Here is a 19,433-nt window from a genome sequence, read left to right on the forward strand (position 1 = left end):
ATGTATCCACACACAGACAACGCACACACATACTGTATGTATACTGTTAAAAAACACTTTCATATGTGGGTTTCACGCCTTCATCAAGAGGTCAATGAAGAGGCGAGAGAGAGAGAGATAGATAGAGAGAGAGAGAGAGAGAGAGAGAGAGAGAGAGAGAGAGAGAGAGAGAGAGAGAGAGAGAGAGAGAGAGAGAGAGAGAGAGAAAGAAACTCTAAACATTTTAGCAACCATCTGTTGCCCAACACTTCCTGTGCTAAGCTCTCCCACCCCTTTGATGCGGAGCAGGCTATTACCCAACCCACCAGATACCCAGAATGCACCCCTCTACGCCAGGGCTGCAAAATGTCAGTGTCTTTGGGACCGGGGTGTGTTATTTCCCGGCGTTCCCGTCTTAAGGGCTTTCCCAAGGAAGCAGCTGCCTGACTGACGCCAGATATATCCACCAGGCTCTGGCCTGGGAGTACCGATGATGTTGCATATGCATACATAAACAGCCTCTCGCCATGGCCTACTACGGACCACAGTCAGCCAGCCTTTTCTCGATCCATCTCTCTATATATGCGTCTGTCCTGGGGAGTTCCCGTGATGCTGCAAACGCATAACCTGACATACGCCATCTAGCTGTGTTTCGCCAAACTACACGCACACTTAATGGAGCCATCTGTGGACCGTGAAAATCTGGAATATTGCTAAACGAAGGAGCCAATCAGGATCACCTGGTGGGATTTTACATAGATGGGTGGCTTTTCTTGCACCTGATGTTCTAAGCTGTGTCACGGGTCGAGTTCAATGTGATCTCAATGTGAAGTGGCACATCAGTAAAGATGCGTAGAGGTTGTTAATCCAATCACAAGCAAGGATTTTTGGTAAGGAGCATCATTCGAAAATGTGTCTTTGTTGGGGGGTTCCCACATGGTATCGTGAAGATGAAGGCAAACTTATTAGCTGGCAAGAGTCAAGTTAGCAAACGCATACACCACCACACATATAGCTTCTCTCCATGGCCTACCACAGTCTACAGCCAGCTATCCTCCTCTCTGCCCTTGTCTGTCTGTCTTCCTCCCTCTATCCACCTCTGTCCTGAGTGTATCCGTGATGCTGCAGATGCATACACCACATAAAAAGCCTCTCCCCATGGTCTACCACACCGTCTACAGTAAGCTATCCAGCTCTCTTGCTGCAGCATACAACTAGACCTCTCCCCATAACCAGAGACTTCTGTCAGCCATCCAGCCAGCCAGTCAGCCAGTCAGCCCTCTCTCTCTCTCTCTCTCTCGCTCTCCCTCAACATAAACCTCTCTTCTCCTCGCATGAGCCTTCTGTACAACCAGGTAGTCGCAAAGTAGCTGTAAGCCTCTTCTGTCTGTGTGCCAGTCTCTCTCTCAGGTGGCGCATTCAGGCCGACTGAGAACCGTGCCCGTTCCTGCAACTTATTGTGAACCGGCCATTGTGTTCATGTCACAGATCTTAACGTTCGCGAACCTGAGAGTTGGTTTGCTATGCTAACCACAAAATACTTGTTTTTTCTCCGCGAACCATGACGACGACAACGTGGCCATCAGCAGGTTCATCCTGGTAAAATAGACACGTGCGGAAAAAGTTCAGAGCCGGGGTATGAACACGGGCGGTTCGCAGATGAGCACTTCAGTGCCGAACTCAACTGGTGCGGGCACCAGCACCAGCTCTGTTCTAGTCGGCCTGAAAACCCTAAGGGATGCTCTGGAATGTCTCGGTCTGTCTGTTCCTCGATGCCTGCCTGCCTGCCTGCCTGCCTGTCTGTCTGTCTGTCTGTCTGTCTGTCTGTCTGTCTGTCTGTCTGTCTGTCTGTCTGTCTGTCTGTCTGTCTGTCTGTCTGTCTGTCTGTCTGTCTGTGTCTCTATACGTCTGTGTGTTTGTCTCTGTCTCCGTGTTTCGCTGCCCCAGTCTCTCTGTCTCCTCAAGAGCATTACTCAGAATGGGTAGCCCCTCTCTTCATTAATACAACTAAATGAGACACGGCTTGTATTTAATCAAGGTTATTGGCTCTCCTATGCAGGACGTCCCGTACTGGCTGGAATCACCTCAACAGTGCTCTTTGTTTTGGGTCTACACAACACAACTGCTATATTACGCCCAGAGTGAAACAATGCAACATTGTGAGCTACCACGTGATGTAATGGGCTGTTTTATGATCATACATCAATTTAATGTACTGTAGCATGTGATGGCACGAAAAGGTGTTGAAAGACACTTGAATAGGTCTCGATTTGTACGTTGTAGGCTACCTCTATTCTCCCTTCATTTCCAACACTGTGAGTGAAGTAAAATACACACGTTTGAGTCATTCTGAGGCCTAGTGATCAGGGCTCACAGGAAACAGTTACTCACACAGGAAGTGCTGACATCATGAGTGAGGCAACATCCTGTGGGTGAGTGGACAATGTCAGGGCAGACACTAAAGAGAACGCTGGCTCAAACACACAACAGTCAAGAAAAGGTATTGTTACCAAAATGTTTTCAAAAAAGCACATATAAACATACTTTTTACGGTTTTACTTTCATATGGTTAAAATAACACACCCAACCTTTAAGGTCTTTAACTGGGTGCTGGAACCTACACAAGAAATAGTTTAGCTCTATACTGAAAAACAAAAAGTACAGCCCTCCCAGGTATTGCGTCATTTATTCATTTTGGGCTGAGATCCTGAAGGAGGGCTCTTTCTAACTTTAGTGGGCGAATAAATAAGTCAAAATCTGAGAGTGCTGTCCCTTGCTTCTGCAGTATACTACAAACATGTAACACACCTTACAGATGGATGGGGATTGAATACAGAAAGTACAGGAGAGGTCTGCCATTGTCAGTATGCCCGTCATAGAATTATGTCATGCATATTCTCAGGCAGAGAAGTCGACAGGGGGGCAAAACAGGTCAGTTCTTCCGGGCCAAGGGGGAGAGGGGGCCCAGAATTGGGTCCTCATTACATAGTTGGGTGAGGGGGCTTTTTCAAATGACTTCGTCCCAGCAACCCTGTATTGATGTGTGTTTTTTTCTCCATAAGTGATTATATCTAGAACTATCTGCACTGCTGTATGCTGTTAAATCTGCATGAATGGATAATGAATGTGTTTACTTCTTCACATTGCATTTACTCATCCCTTTCTGATTTCTAAGACAGAAAGACATACCACAGATTGTTGCCATTTCATCTAGGGAACATGCACACTGCATTATTAGGTGGAGACTTAATCAACATGATTCTTCAGAAGCAGTCATGTAAGGATAAGGACATCTGGAGATGCTAGTGCCTCCTGGGCAAACTCCATGCCATAGACACCAGCCAAAGAAAACAACACTGAGGCCGAGGATGTATCCCCTACTTTCATTTGTTTGTTTTTCATGAATACTGTGTATAAAATGTCCAACTACTGTTGTGCTGCTGTCTGAAATGGGGCAACTGTCTGGTAAAGCTGTTCCCACATTTATCCCCTGGTCCGTCCTCTCAAACCCCTGGGGAAAAAAACTCCTTATCTTCCCTTCAGCAACACCTTCAACTGTTCAATGTTCAAAATAAGTTGTGAGAAATGGGCTATTAAAGCTTTGTTTTTCCAAAAAACAAGATTTCCAGTAATCACCTTTTAGAGAATTTAAGCATTTAAAAAAATGTTGCTCAGACAGTGCATATCTCGTCTCGCCATTAATTTAGATAGCGCCTGGTCCCATTATCCCAAAATAGATGCTTGAAGGCGTCACCAATATGTCCGCCAAGTGCTGGGGCAAGTGTACATAAAAGATCTAGGCCAACGCTGTCCTGTGCTGTGTTGGGTCCCTTTAGTCTGTGTAAACTCACATCCGAACCTCCAGCCTAAACACACAGAGAGCACGCTCAACCACTGTCCCCCACCCATGCAGACCATGTTGCTATAGCCTATGGAGCATGTCAACAACAATGCAGTTAACCAGGAAATGCAAAAGAAAAAAAAATGATATCATACTGAAATGTCGCTAACATCGATCTCAGGCTAGGCCTACTGTAGTTATGGGGCAAAACATAATCTTGTGTTTACCTTCCTCAGCCTCAAGTTTAAACTATGGACAGACCAGGGCTATATACACTGGACAGAAACAACCAGAGACAACCAGGACCCCATTTCTCGAAAGCTTAGCTTAACTTAGTTAGCAACGAACCGAGACTCACTGTGAAACACGAAAAAGAAAAAACAAACATAAGCGTACTACTGAATTCCACAACAGTGCTACTGAAATCAATGATTAAGCCCAAGGTTAACAGTCTGAATAGACCCAGCAGTGAGTTTGGTTTACTTCATGTTTGGTGCCACAGGAGAGAGCAGAACAAAGGTCTGTGCGATTATTCCTTCGCAGCCTTTGGTGTTTCAGACAGTTGAGTCATTCACAAGTCAGCCCTCACACCCTTTCCTGCCGCTCATGGAGAGACCACAGACTCACCACATGCACACACACAGAGAGAGAGAGAGAGAGAGAGAGAGAGAGAGAGAGAGAGAGAGAGAGAGAGAGAGAGAGAGAGAGAGAGAAAGCACACGCACACACAGTCTTTAGCTTATCGGCACACTAACATTCTGCTTAGCTAGTACCATTATATTACAATAACACTGTATACCTCAGGTAACCTATACAACTCAGGACACCTGCTGAATCACACATTCTCTCTCTTGCGCGTGCATGCGCACGCACACAGGCAGGCATACACACGCGCACACATGCACACGCACGCACAAACACACACACACACACACTCTACCTTCCTGCAGGTCTCAAAATAGAGCATGACGTCAGCGTTGGTCAGCAAATGGAAAGCGGGGTCCTCCACGTTCCCACACATCCTCACGGCCTGGCTGGGCTGGAGCACCACAGCACCAGTACAGGGCCTCACCTCAGCCTCTCGCCCTCCCAGAGAGAGTGGCAGGTCCGAAGGGATGAGAGGGATGCTTGTCGCACCTCTCCCTCTCTCCATCCCTCCGTCCCCCCCCCCTCTCTCTCCCTCCCTCCCTCCCTCTCTCTCTCTCTCTCCCTCCCTCATCCAGATGCTACTCTCCTTCATCCTCATTCGCTCCCCTCCTCTCTGATCTCATCTCTCCTCTTCTCTTCTACGCTGCACCCCTCTCCTCTCTTTGCATCTCCCTCCACTGTCCTCCTCCCTCCCAGCTATTTTCTACTGAGTGACCTATATGAGTTGCCAGTGACTAGGAAGATGAAAGGAGGCACAGAATATTGCTCCCATTCGGCCCGATTGCTGCTGTATGCACTACTCATCTGTCTGAGCCACTCTGTGTAGAAATCTGCCAGTCACATAGCATCACTACCCAAGCTCACCTTCATAGGCCAATGGTGGTAGCCTGCGTGTAGCCTGCCAGGACTACGGCAGATGTAGTCCATCATAATGGTTCCAGAGATTAGGAGTGCGCGGTATGGACGGTATACTATCGTGCGAGGTATTTTTTCCCCCAAGGTATGGATTTTGTCCATACCGCTCTACCGCCATAGCGCATTGCGTCCTGCAGATGGCAGTAATAGACAACGTTTTGAACATCCACAAGACTGTCTCTCGTAGTAGCAAAAGAATGTGGTTGTAGAACAGAAGCACAATTTCATTTAAGCTTTAATTGTAAAATGTATAGTTAGTGTAGTGAACTATTGTTTTAAACTGTATGTGATTTCGATTCTGGTCTCCACAATTTAATGTACAGTGGTGTGTGAAAAGCAAGTTAGCAAGCTAACAGCCCAAGTCATTCATGTCAATGCTGGTGTCTGACAACAGAAATGTGCTAAATCTATGTGCTACTGGTTGCTTTACATTTGCGCCAGCCTTACTGTATGTTACTGTGTCCAGGTGAGATAATATCATTCACGATATCTGGCTGGGTGTTAGTAACTTAAATGACTGTCCACTGTTTAAAATGTGATTTAGCGATTTCGCTAACGTTAGCACGCTAACCGCTGCTGCAGTGATAGCTGCCATTTAAATGCATTAGTTCTACAATGCATTGCTAGCTGCCTCATGTGAAAGTTCGTTTTTTTAAAACTTTAACAATAACAGCTGAACCATTAGGCTTGGCATAATCACAGATGCAAGCACACATTTCCAAATTACCCCCAGCAACTCCAGAAATAGAAAAAAAGGTCAAATGAACGATTTATTGGATAAAATCCATGTTCAGTTTGACACCCCTCCCTTCCCTAGTTTAACCCCGTCTAGACTTGGTGAAATTGACAGTGTTGTAGCATTTTACATAGTTTTTGTTTGTTTTCAAAAGATTTGAATAGCAAGAATTCACACACATTACAAAAATGCAAATGTTTAAAAAATGCAAATGCAAAAGTAAAAAAAAAAAGGTGTTTTGTACATTTTGCGACGGAATGCTTACATTTTACACAAATGTAAAATACCGTGATATATACCGTGATATATACCGTGGCTAAAATTATACCGAGGTATACATTTTTGGCCATACCGCCCACCCCTACCAGAGATTGCCAATAGCATGATGACACAAACCAACCCGGTCCCTAAACCCCATTCTTCCAGTGACATCTAGAACAGCGAACACTTCCTTTATCTCATACAGGACCCTGTTTCTCAAGAGCATTGTTGCCAACCAGTTAGCAACGTACTAGGTTTCTAATTGGAAATTGCATTGCAACCAACCAAGTTGCTAACTTAGTTAGCAAAAATGTTGTCGAGAAACACACCCCAGGACCCCGTTCCTCGAAAGCATCGTTGCTAACCAGTAAGGAACTTACTAGGTTTCCAATTGGAAATTGCATTGCAACCAAGTAAGTGGCTAACTAATTAGCAACAATGTTGTCGAGAAACGCACCCTAGGACCCAGTTTCTCGAAAGCATTGTTGCTAACCAGTTAGCAACTAACCAGGTTTCCAATGGGAAAACCAATTAAGTTGCTAACTTAGTTAGCAACGACGTTGTGGAGAAATGCACCCCTGCATAGCTTCATAACATAAACACTGTGTCGCCTCTGCCTCAACCTATTGCCAGCCTATGTACGTATGACCTAAAGTGCCCTTCCAGCACTGCAGTTGTTCGCCTGACTGGCGGCTGTTCAGCTGGCAGAGGGTTTTTTGTGCACCAAAAGGCACCCTGCTGGTGTGTGTGTGTGTGTGTGTGTGTGTGTGTGTGTGTGTGTGTGTGTGTGTGTGTGTGTGTGTGTGTGTGTGTTTTCAATGGCCGCTTATGAAAATGTGGAGTGGATAATAACTGCACAAAGTCTGACAAAGCGCAGTAGAGTCAGAGGAGAAATCAGGCCCACAGCAGCCTTTTAATCCTCCATTTAAAAATTAGGGGTGGGTCTTTTCCTCAATATTGTTCAGTTCAGATTGAAGTGTTCCTCAATTCCACCAAAACAAATTCTAAACATGCAAAACACACAATTACTACTACTACTAACTACAGACAAAGACCAACCGACACATACATAAACCAGATGATCAGTCTTCTTGAGATCAGCCCCTCTATGGAGGAGAATGCCCTGATAAGAGGCCTCCTAAGGGGCTGTTCCGTCTGAGCACAGGCGGGAGGCTGCATCCTGTCTCTCACAGACCCGTTCTTGAAGTCCGACATCTGGTCATTTTTCACGTTATCAACTGGCAGCCATATTTATTTTGGGAAGAAAGAATGCCATTTTCATCCCCACTGCTGCTTGTATGAAAATGAAAAGGCGTAGTGCACGGTATGACCAAAATACTGGGGTGCATTTCAAGAAAGCGTAGTTGTTAGCAGTTAGCAACTTCGGTAGTTGCCAATGGGAAATTGTATTGCAACCAGCAAAGTAGCTAACATAGTTAGCAAATACGCTTTCCAGAAATGCACCCCTGGTTTGTCAGCTTTGCTATTTCATGAGTTGGGGGAGAGAATGACAACAGATGAGAACTCGTGTAAATGTTTCCCCCTTTTCAAAATGGTTGTGCCCTTGCTAAGTGAGGTGTGACATGACATCACACCGACTTACAGACAACAGGCTGCTGACAGCCAGGAGGTTTTAGTCTGCTGCTGCCTCAGCTGACAGATGCCACAGTCATCAAGAACAACCCATATCTCCGCTTCTATCCCTCTTCCCGTCTTGCTGTGCCTTCTCTCCGCCTCCCACTGGCCCTCTTCAATTTTCAATTTCTTTATTAGAGGGCAGCACCTTTAGAGAATAATAATAACAACTGTATTTGTATAGCACAATTTCATACAAGGCATGTAGCTCAAAGTGCTTAACAAATGGATAAACAACAATGATGAACGGATGAATGGATGAACAACCCTCCTCTTTCTCTCCGCCTCCAGGCTTACTCCTGCTTCCTCCTCATTTACTTTCCCTATCGCTCCTTCTCTTCCCATTTCATTCTCCCTCCTTCGCTCTTTATCACTTGCTCTCTCTCTCTCTCTCTCTCGCTCTCCTGCTCCCCCAATTCTCTTCCTCTCTCCCCAACTCCCTCTGGTATCTCTCTTCCTCTCCCACAAAAGCTATGTGGTGGTGAGTAGGAGGTGAGTATGTCCAGGCAGCTGCTGCGTCTCTCATAGGGCACACTGAGGGGACAAGGGGCGGATGCATGAGCATTCCATGGCAATGGCATGGCACACAGGCCCACATCATTCTACACAGGCTCACACTTATGAATGTGCAAAGCTGTCTGGGAAATTCTCTCTCTCTCTCTCTCTCGCTCGCTCGCTCTCCCTCCTCCGGCTTCCCTCCCTTTTTCTGTCTGTCTTTTTCTCCCCTCCTCGCAAACACACTCACTTAGAATGCACACAAACAAACAATTCCAGGAGGACTCATTTCCATGGCGACCCTGCTGCGAGTTCTTGATTACTGGCTCATTTGCGACCAGCTTCCCGCAAGGACGATTGTTCCAAATGTTTTCAGCGAGACACAACAACACAGGCAGACACACACTCTTTTCATCGCACATTCTATAATAAAGAATTCAGTTAGATGAAAAGTTGTTGATGAAGTTACGTGAGGCCTAAAAACGTCTACGCCCCACCCTGCCAACCAAAGCAGGCCAGCCAGCCTGTTAATGTTTGGACACAAAAGAGAAACAATCCAAAGCTGATGAAAGGCTTGAAAGCTTTTCCTTTGGTCTGGCTGCCATGTCAAATAAACACCAAATCCCCTCACCATCTGCTCAGTACATGGTGGATTTGCACCCACAAAAAAAGTCTTGTTTCCGAAACTCCCGTTTTTTTTTTTCCACCACTAGGCCAAAATTAGAAGTGCCTTTAAAAGACCATGGTCAGATAAAGAGAACCAGACTGGAAAACTTAGGCTGGCAGAAAAGAATGTAACAGCAGCACCAGGCAGGGCCACTCATACGCAGGGCCGCTGACAGCTTTTTGCCGGGACCAGGACAACATCATCTGAAAGCCCCCCCATCCAATACAATGTACTGAAAACCCAATTTCAGGGTCTGGAACAACTGACCCTGTTGTCTACACCTATTGGCTTCCCTGCTCATACCCACACCCATGCACCAGTCCCAGCTGCACAGTAAGGCAAAGCCAAGCAGCACCAGACATAATGATAACAGAGAAATAAATAACCCTGCAAGTCTTAAGGGTGCAACTTCAAGGATGACATTGAGGCTTCTGCTCTCATCACAAGACTGCTGCTGCTGCTGCTGCTTGTGTGCGAAATGATGGCAGTCATTATGACTTCGGGCTCGAATCTTGGCAAAAGTGAGTGGAAAACCTGGATATTGATGGTGGTGGTAAAAATAGCCATGAGAAACAACTCGTTTTTGAACAGAAATCGCACAATTTGAGAATGATCTACTGAAAATATTACACACTGTAGCTTTAAATTATGTTAAGTATGATGATGAGGGTCCATTTTAAGCTAAAACCATTGTTCTTGATAAGAAGTCAACAGTGACTTAACACAATCCATGGCTACCATCTCCCAGACCAGACCAGAAGACATTAAAAATTATGTGCTTCTGACTCATGTCCATTGTTCATGGTTCTAGACCAAAATACCCAGAGGGGGCTTGAAACTCCACTCCGAGAATGGCTTCAGGAAGAATGGCACATTGATGCCGTGACAAAAGCAGTGCGAGGGGATTTTGTGGTGTTTCATTTTTTCACTCTGTGGTGTGGTGAGACATGTCAATTTTATAGTGTGGCCTGGGGGGATGGAGGACCCCAACAGTGGGTGGGTGCCATTGTGACATGAGAATGTTGGGGGCTTTTTTGTGAAAGTGGAGATAGAAGAGGGGAGAATTGTGGCTGGTGGTTGTAGGCCTATTGGGTATTCTTGCTAGAGAGTAGGATGTCATATGTCAACCTGGGAAGGTCACATTAAAACCGATCAGTAACCCTCGCAATAGCCAGGTCTTACTGTGTTGTGTCCTACCTGTAATCAAATAAAGGGGAAAAATGAAAAGCTAACCGCTCCTGTTGTATCCATAAGACTCATTTTGATAAAGGCTTGCATTCATAGAGCATACATCCATTACCATGTGCAGTGCCATGTTTAATACACTTATTATAACCATTGAGTAAGTTATGGTTGTTCAGAATAGTGAAAGTTCAGAATACAAACTTCATGAAGAGTGCTGGAAACCGTAGACTACTACATGGGGATGTTTAGTTCAGTTAAACTTACAGTATCTTCATATACTAAGCTTGTTGCTTGTACATTCAGTGGCAGTAGAAGCCTGTTTAAATGAGAATGGAGCGATTGGTCAAGAGTGTTGAGGAGAGTCTGTAAAAAGCTTGGGAGTGAGCCGCGATTCTGACTTGTGAGAAGCAGGGCGAGGCAGCATTTTGTTTCCTCTTTCGTAGGTTTCCTTCCCAAAATGTGGTCTTGCCACTGATGCATCATGACCCATGAAGGGCTCCCATTTCCCATGTCATTCCACACGCACACACACAATGTTCTGTTAGAATGACTGAATACAAGGTCCCTGGGTAGGAATGGATCTGGGAACGCATTAGAACTAGAAGTACCTCATAAAATGTCAAAGGAAACTACTGATTCAATTACTCACACAGTTACTAGATATCAACCATGTGCATTTAAATCCTTCTCTGCCGATGCCAGATCACGTACCCAGGGAAGCTGACGGGGGTGGGGGACTAAGGGTCAGTTGCCCTGAGCCCAGGGAGAGGGGGCTACAGATATGGGTGCTCATTTCATTGCATATACTGGGTGAGGGGGCCGTTGAGATGACCTTGTCCTGTGCCCGGCCAAAACGGTCAGTATCCCCGTACATGTACTGTAGCATGCATGTCTGACTCTAGAGCCACTTACTTTAAGCCACTGATAAAGGCCGATGGTTTGTCCAGTGGCCACCTCACTACTTTTAGAGGAATGTTATGTGCTAATGACATTCCTGGACAACCACAACTGTTCTCAGTGGTGGTAGGGGCTCAATTGAGGCTGGAACAGGCTACCAGTTGCTGAAAGAGCCATGTGCCTATCTCATTTTCCAAAAGGCCCTCAAAGATGTCCTGGCTTCTACAAAGAAGGCTAAGCTTACCTTTTATGGCTGCATGACTTTAAAAAGTATTGTTCAAATGTGCCAGCCATAACACAGATTTGTTGTGTGTGTGTGTCTGTCTGTGTGTGTCACAAAAGTATGTCTTGTGCTGACGCTTTGTTGTGTGAATGTGTTGCTCTGCAGCTTTAAGTCTCAAGAAATTCCACAATGAGCATTATGGGCAAATGGTTTTGAGATATTTTATTCCATTTATTTTTGTTGCTGCTGTAAAACTCACACTACATAATAATAACATGCATAATATGACCATAATTTGACCTTTATGAGGACCTACAGAGACTCTAACAACAATGTTGTGTGATGTGATGTAAGGCTTGGTAATAGAAGTCTTTTTTGTAAAGGCATCATAGTTCAGTATTACGTTTCCATTTATTGCCAGAGGCTAGTAGTCCTAAACCATGTTGCCGCCCTATAATAAAAAAACAGGCTGCACCTATTATGATTTGCATAATGTCTTTTGAGACCGAAAAAATGGAGGCCTACCGTTTTCTGAAATATGAAGTGTAAGGCAAGATAATAGGAGCGTTTTTAAAAAAGATCCCAGTGTACTGGGTAGTGCCAATACCCCTAAGCCATGCTGCAGCCTTCTAAAACCAGGCTGCACCCATAATGATTTGCATAATGTTGTCTGTTGACATGGAGGGGAAAAAAAGAGTAGGGATACATTTTTTCCAAAACCCATTCAAACATTTGCAGCATGTACACGTCGCGCTATCAACAGCAACATGGTCCAAGGTCAAATGCATGCACTGCATGACTCTTAAACTCTATGGCCGGAGCATTCCAATCTTGTCAGCAGACCCACAGCCTTATCGCATGGCCACTCGTTCACAATATGTGACCCTGTACATTCTGTCTCTGATTTTCTCTGTCTTGACTTGCACTCCTCTTTAAAAACAAAACAAAAAAATATCTACAGTTACATAATACAGATGTGAAAATGATTTACAACGGTGACATTCCACCAGAGGCCTCTTAAAATAAAAACAGTTCTTTGTGCAATTTCCTACACCCTCAAACATCATGTACTGCGACGTGAATTACTACATTGGCAGTGGCACACAGGGAGTCTCACATTCAAGAGTGCTTGGGCGGGGGGCAGGCTTGCAAAGTCAGGAGCTGTCCATTGATTGGGAAGGAAAGCCCCCTCTACTCCAACCAACGTACAGGATAAACAGGAAAGAGGAAAGCACTGCTGATAACCATCAGCACTAGAGCAACGTCACAAGGAGGAAAACGCACGTTCATGCCTACGCCCTTTTATGGAGAGCCAAATTCCCACTCTACGGTAAATGACCAAAGGCAGGTGGGCAGACAAACGGCTTTGAGAGGAAGTGTGGGTTATGAGGGTGTTGGAGTAGAGGGTGAGGTATGGGGTGGAGGGGGGTGGTGTGTTTCACGTTCAGGGGTTTACATTACAGTGAGGTAGGGGATTTCTTTTTTGGCCTCCACTAATGCATGAGGTGTGCGTATTGTTGCGCAATGTTCAGCCATTGACACAGCCAGCCTACCAGCCACCCACACTGCAGTTCAGGCCCGATTGAATATTATTCACATGTGCATAACACTTCCATGAAAATAGGGAAGGGAATTTTAGTCACATTCCAATTTGGAATTCCAAAATTCCCTTCCCTGTTTCCATGGAAGTGTAAGCTTAATGCTGATAAAATACCCTGACACTCAACCTCTTTCCCTCTGATGAAAGGCATTGCAAAACTTCACAGATATTGACAATAAAAAATAAACATGGTAGATGATTTCGCTATTCATGAATGCCTTTGTTTGAGATTGCATCATTGATTGCATGTTCCTATACTCTTCTGCAAAACCCATCTGGTGATTGCATGGAAAGTTCAATGCATTTCTCAACCTCTAATTCCATTCAGTACACTCTACAGCTCTACACCACCTAGATATCCCTCTAAAGTTTTGCAGTGAAGTGTTCAAGTGGGCTCAGTGGCTCAGCAGGTCATGTCAAGGGTTTCAGAAGGTGCTTTCCCATGTTCAGAGGGCAGGGGGTGCATGTTTTCCACATGATAAGATGCCTACCTGATCCCCTGGCCCCCATTCTGCTGTTCAGACTAACCCCTCTTAAAACACCAGGATGTTGAAGTTGCTTTATTACAGCACTGGAGTCAGGTCCAGCAGCTTCAAATACTAGTCTTAATCCACACTCACAACCAACCAAAAACAAAGCATTGCCTAGGGCAAAAAGTCGGTGCATGGGGCAAATAACTGTTGCAGGGGCAAATAAATGAACACTGGATACTGTGACCATTACTGTAGTCAAACTCCAAAACCACATTAATCCAGACACCCTGCCGGCCTTGAGTGCCCCAATGAGAAAAAGACGACTGGAGAACCAAAGCCATTTTAAAAAGGTGCAGGAGACTGTGTGGTTCCATCCACCTTCTCAGACCAATCCAGTCTAGACACTTCAGTATTTGCCACAGACTAAGAAGCACCATGATGCTATCGGCAAAAGACATTGAGCCACCCACAATAGATGCATGTGCACCTGGTGATCAATTTGTGGTGCTTGGTTTTTATTCTGTGGTGCTGTATGAGAACAATATAAGAGAACAATGCACTTAGCCTGCTTGAACAGAACCAAATAAAGGGGCAATCTTGGGTTAAGAAAAGAAAACAGGAGGTCTCAATTATATAGCAGACTGGCATAGATTAGATTAGCTAGCTCACAATCGAACAAACCCAAACTGCAGCAGGTTTTGCATGTCAGATTATAAAATGGACTGTTCACGCAGAGTGCATTTTAGTGACTTTGCCATTCTCTTTGATGTTGTCAATCAATAACCAATGGCAAAGGCATCTTCTTTCATCAACATTCAAAGACACTCTGGAGTTCCAATGGAAATGAATGAAATGGAGTGAGTGAGAGAGGAGAGTGAGAGTGAGAGTGAGAGTGAGAGTGAGAGTGAGAGAGAGAGAGAGAGAGAGAGAGAGAGAGAGAGTGAGAGTGAGAGTGAGAGAGAGAGAGAGAGAGAGAAGGGGGAGGATGTGTACCCACCTTCATGATGGTTTAGGTTACCCCACTTCAACCGTGCAGCAATCATTCACAGTTTGTCAAAGTCTTCGCCCCAATCCTTTCATCTCAGCACAACCATTTAGTCCCACCACATCAATCTACACCAATTTCAATGTCCACTTGTGAATCTGTCCAAACTTTTGACCCCCTTTCAAGATCCTAGTAGAATGAAGACTACCTTCCACATTGAAAACAAAGACTGCCTTTAAATACTTCAGTAAAAAGCTCCTTAAGAGGTGTTAAAACTCTAAGCCACAGAATTGGACATGGAGATCATGTTAAACCACAACGGCTTACTGTAAATGCCAGATCAGTCCTTACCATGTAGATGTGACACCCTGAACGGGATGTCCATGAACTGCTGCGATCTGTGGAATGTGTTTTCCTGCAAATGGGATGTCCTCACTAGACATTACAGAAAACTTTGCTTTTTTCCCCCTTTCAAACCTCTCGATTTCTTAGAAACATCACACTGCGTCCGTCCAAGTCATTTGAGCTGGCATCTACCACGGGACAGTGGTTCTGCTGATGCTTGCAAAGTAATTTTGTCTGTCTGTGCAATTAATTGCTCTGTGACAGAATAGGCTACCACTTCCATCATCTGATAAATGACACTAATGTCTTCCTTTTTAAGTGGACTGCGTTGCCATTATAACCACAACATTATTTACCAAGCTATAAAAAAACAGATTTAGAATGCATTAGGGAGCCGTTCCATTATAACATCAAGCTCCTAAAGTGCATGTCTGCATTGTTCAGTAGTACAAATATAACAACGGCATTTAGGATGCACGGGAGACCAAACAAACATCACTTCTAGCTATTCAGTTAATGACAATTAGCTGATGCATTGTTTGACCTACTGAGCATTACAGCAGATACTGGGGCAGTTACATTGGATCATTGGCTTTGTAGTACAACGCTGCTTATCACAATCGAAATTAGTGCAGAATATCACTGGTTAGAACTAGAACCCCTCCACTAGAACTAGAATCCCTCCACATGGAAACAGGAAATCAAACCTGATAACCTCTATCCGACCAATTCTTTAATCACAGTCCAGGCACAGGACACTGTTACCCTTCCACAATACATTTCCTCTCAAGCCTGTGCACATCAGCCACGAATATGTGTTACTAGGGAGCAGTTATTTTGATTTAAATGGGGGATGAATCGATCTGAATCGTGAATAGAGTTTTTTAATGAAAATATCTAATATTTTTTTGTGCGGGTGAATCGCCCAACCTTGAGAGAGTGTGAGGGTGTGGTAAAATCCAGGCTACGTGTCTACATGAGACAACTTTTTTAAAAATCCCATGACTTCAGGGACGTGTGGCGAAGTTATCACAGGGACATATTAAGCCGGCTGAAGTGTTCCCCGCTGTTATGCATTAGGGAACACCTCCCTTTCACTCTCACCACTCAACAGCTCTCGGCCCTGGAGATACACCAGTCTAACCAGATGGAACCCCCTTTCAAAAGAAAAAAGTTCGGCGGGTTAGAGAAAAAAATTGTTAACACATTCCTTCTCTACAACCAAGTTAAACCAGCTTCTCCGGGAAAAACACCACCACCACCACCACCACCACCCCCCACGTAACCTACTTTCTCTCATCATTTCCTCGTATCAAACTCTCTCTCTCTGTTCTGTCATAGGTGACCCCGTTCCCTACATTCCCTGGCGATAAGGGGCCTAAGTTGGTCCCATGGGCAGTGCAGTGCAGTGCAGTCCGATCCTTCTGCACAACACAGTGCACCACACCAACAGCTGATCTTTAAGGGCCGTCTATTTTTGAAGGCCTTGTTACAGAATCAGCCAGCTCATCAGGGCCTGCTGCATACCAGACTTGTCAAGAGGACTGCCTGCTTGCCTGCCTGCCTGCCTGCCTGCCTGTGTGTGTGGGACTCAGTCAACTCTGCTGTGTGCGAGTGTGCTTAAAAGGTGCATTGCCATTCTACTTGCTACTGCATACGCACATCCACAGCACATCTGCACACGCGCGCGCGAACACACACACACACACACACGCGCAAACACACAAACACAATGAGTTTGCACTTCTCACTCACTGCATTGTCACCTGTATGGCCAGTTTCGTGATGTTGACCTCGTTCATAAGAGTGTAGGAGCACAGAGAAGAGAAAAGGTGTCAAGGACTTGGTCAGGAACACTTTAGGGTAGGCTATCTGCCAAGTGAAAGGACACAGGGGATGGGGTTTCGAGTACACACTGGAATGTAATAACCGTTTTCCGTAGTCTGCTGCTCACCAAACATCTGAGTATTGTATGGCAAGGAAAATCCAATGTCTAAATCATGTAGGTATATATCATGTCTAATGATGTAAATGAGACCATGCCATTAGAGACCATGGCCAAATAGTTAGGGAGGTTGTCTTCAGATCATAGGGTTGCAAATCCCACCCTTACCTCACCCTCGCTACACCTCCATCCATGGCTGAAGTGCCGTTGGCCAAGGCATCTAACCCCCACATTACTCCAGGGACTATACCAATACCCTGTAAGTAACAAAGATGCTTTGGATAAAAGTGTAATGCAATGCAATGGAATGTAATGTATAGTGTTCACAGGGGAAGGATGATGTGCAATACTTGCAGAGGTTCTCTTGCCGAGAGCTTTGCCACACTGCAATGACATGCAAATAGGCTATCTTACCAGCTTCCTGTTTGGTGCTGGTGAGAATGCAAAAGCTTACAGCAGGGTGCATCGACACCAAAAGCTAATAGCCTATTTCAGATAGTTTGGTGAAGTAACCGAATGAGTTTACATCTGCAATTAGCTAACTTAACTTTTCTTGGAGCTTGAAGAAGACATTTTGTTTCTTAACACTTCATCAGTCTTGGTCCTGTGTTTAGAAGAAGCAACGCTTCCACAATTCATCGGTGTCTTAATTTAATCCGGCCAGCTGTTTAATGTCAGAGGGCCTTAAATGATTTGCACTGGGTGTTTTAAAACGGTTAGTGTTTAAATAAGGACCTAGTACTGCCAATTGCTCCTGAGGCTGTCTCAGCAGTATGCATTTCAAACGTTAATAGCAGAGAACCCCCCTCATGAGGGAAGACGTCCGACTGCAGCTTTGGAGATATGGGGCCGCCGAGGCCTTCTTCGTCCAGCCTGTCCAGGGTAGACGCTCCACAGCAGATGCAGCAGTCTCTACGCACCCTATAAATAATGTGGCTGGGTATCTCTGGGACATTTTTTAATAAGGGCATTTTCCAAAAACAGAAGGAGGGGGTTGATTTGGTGGAACAGCTGATTAATGGTTCAGCAAGCATACTCATGATCATCTCATCTCTCTCTTATTCAGCTCATGATATTGCCGATTCACTGCTGCTGGTCTTACCCATGCCATGTGCCAAAATCAAACCAGCAACAACACGACCCGCCACCACACTGGCACCTGTCAGATGGGCCACCTGCGGCAGTTTGTCATCACCGACAGATCTGAACTTTGGTGGGGGAATCTGGCAGGTTAGCGCAGGGTAGACAGCACAGCCTCGAAATACGAATGCAGATGAGGGTTCCTGTCTCCTAAAGTAGCTCGCTTTCAACTTTTCCGCCTTCGACCGCCATGGATCCACCACATGGGTTTTTACAGGGTATTGCTTCAGTTGCAATTGACTCCCCGCTGCCTTGTTCGTGAGGAGCACTTAAACCCCCTTCATTCTTCATTAACGTCACCTACTGCATAACTACCTAGCAATGTCATTAGTAGTAACTATACGCTCTACCATGGCTACTTCTTCTTCAACTACAAAGAAACTTACCACCAGTTAAGTGGAAGAAAATGGAAGAAAAGTAACAATGTCTCCATGTGTTGCCACTTACCTCTCGCGCAATTACATTCAAGGCATCTTCTTCAGCTGTCAGCCCCTTGTTGGGGATTCTTTTTCGTCCTGGTCCTTGAGTCCCCATTATGATTTAATCCTTTTAGGTTGTCCTCTACTCCAATGTGGTGACAAAAAACACAATATCCTGTTTTGCGTCGTCGCCCTGCGTTAAAGACGCCGTAGGTTTGTCAACTACAAGAAGTCAGTAGAAAAAGATGAGGTACATTTTCCCAGGCAGCCTACTAAACACAATCAGGTACTAAACCCAATAAGTGCTCGTCCAAAGCTATTATCTAAAGCGTAAATGAAGTTGCATTGTGATACATCCGTCTTCGACCTCTTCCTTGATTCTTGGTCGCAGCAAAATGTCAACTTGAGCTCAATGGAACGCGTTCATAGCACTATTTAGTTTCGCCGAAACGCACGTGCCTATTTCCTTGTAACGATATTCTACAAATCTCTATGCACGAGCAACTGGACAGACTATTCCAATTTCGGTCTGAAGTGGTCTCTTTTACTTTACCAGTTGGGTGAAACTTTGTTTTCCACTTAAAATAAATATTGTAAATCCTAGTCGACTCCGTGAATAAATAATAGCGTTGAACGGAAAGAATGTCCTGTGACGGTTGATCTAATCTAAATAGAGTCTAGGCCTACCTTCTTCTTTGACTTGCAGAGCTGAACTGTCAAACTCTGGCATGGCAAACTATGGTCCAAACCCGGATAAAGCTCTGAGTGAAATGAATACACGTTCCGGGGTACTGCGTTGAGGTTGCAGGCAGCAGCACAGCTGGGGAGGGGAGGCTATCGCACTCTCTCACACCCTCCATGCTATTTTTAATGATGAGAGGCGAGTTCTAAAAACAGAACTCTTGTCTTGTAGCTCACTTCTTAAAGGCACACTCATTTCAATCATTGGATTTTCATCTCTTGGGCCACTGGCTCCCTGTCCAAAAACCTGTGCGTTTTAATGCATTTTTGTGCGCCCTGACGAACTGTAGGCTACTGGTTAAC

At 45.1% G+C, this 19,433-nt stretch overlaps 1 protein-coding gene across 11 annotated transcripts in view; it reads right to left on the minus strand.

The window, feature by feature from the left end:
* The window catches only part of lrrfip1a (leucine rich repeat (in FLII) interacting protein 1a), a 70,145-nt gene extending 50,950 nt beyond the window's left edge, over positions 1-19,195 (minus strand). For 4 of the 11 annotated variants that reach the window (XM_063214322.1, XM_063214321.1, XM_063214324.1 and 1 more), the window contains exon 1: positions 18,418-19,194. In XM_063214322.1, coding sequence (XP_063070392.1) covers positions 18,418-18,504 — 87 coding nt within the window. In that variant the 5' untranslated portion in view covers positions 18,505-19,194. Of the gene's footprint in view, positions 1-18,417 lie in introns of all 11 variants that reach the window. The other 7 variants (XM_063214325.1, XM_063214320.1, XM_063214323.1 and 4 more) reach the window with 4 other exon arrangements.
* Positions 19,196-19,433: the final 238 nt, after the last annotated feature.

This window comes from Engraulis encrasicolus, chromosome 13 (assembly GCF_034702125.1).
Source record: "Engraulis encrasicolus isolate BLACKSEA-1 chromosome 13, IST_EnEncr_1.0, whole genome shotgun sequence".
Classification (NCBI taxonomy): domain Eukaryota; kingdom Metazoa; phylum Chordata; class Actinopteri; order Clupeiformes; family Engraulidae; genus Engraulis; species Engraulis encrasicolus.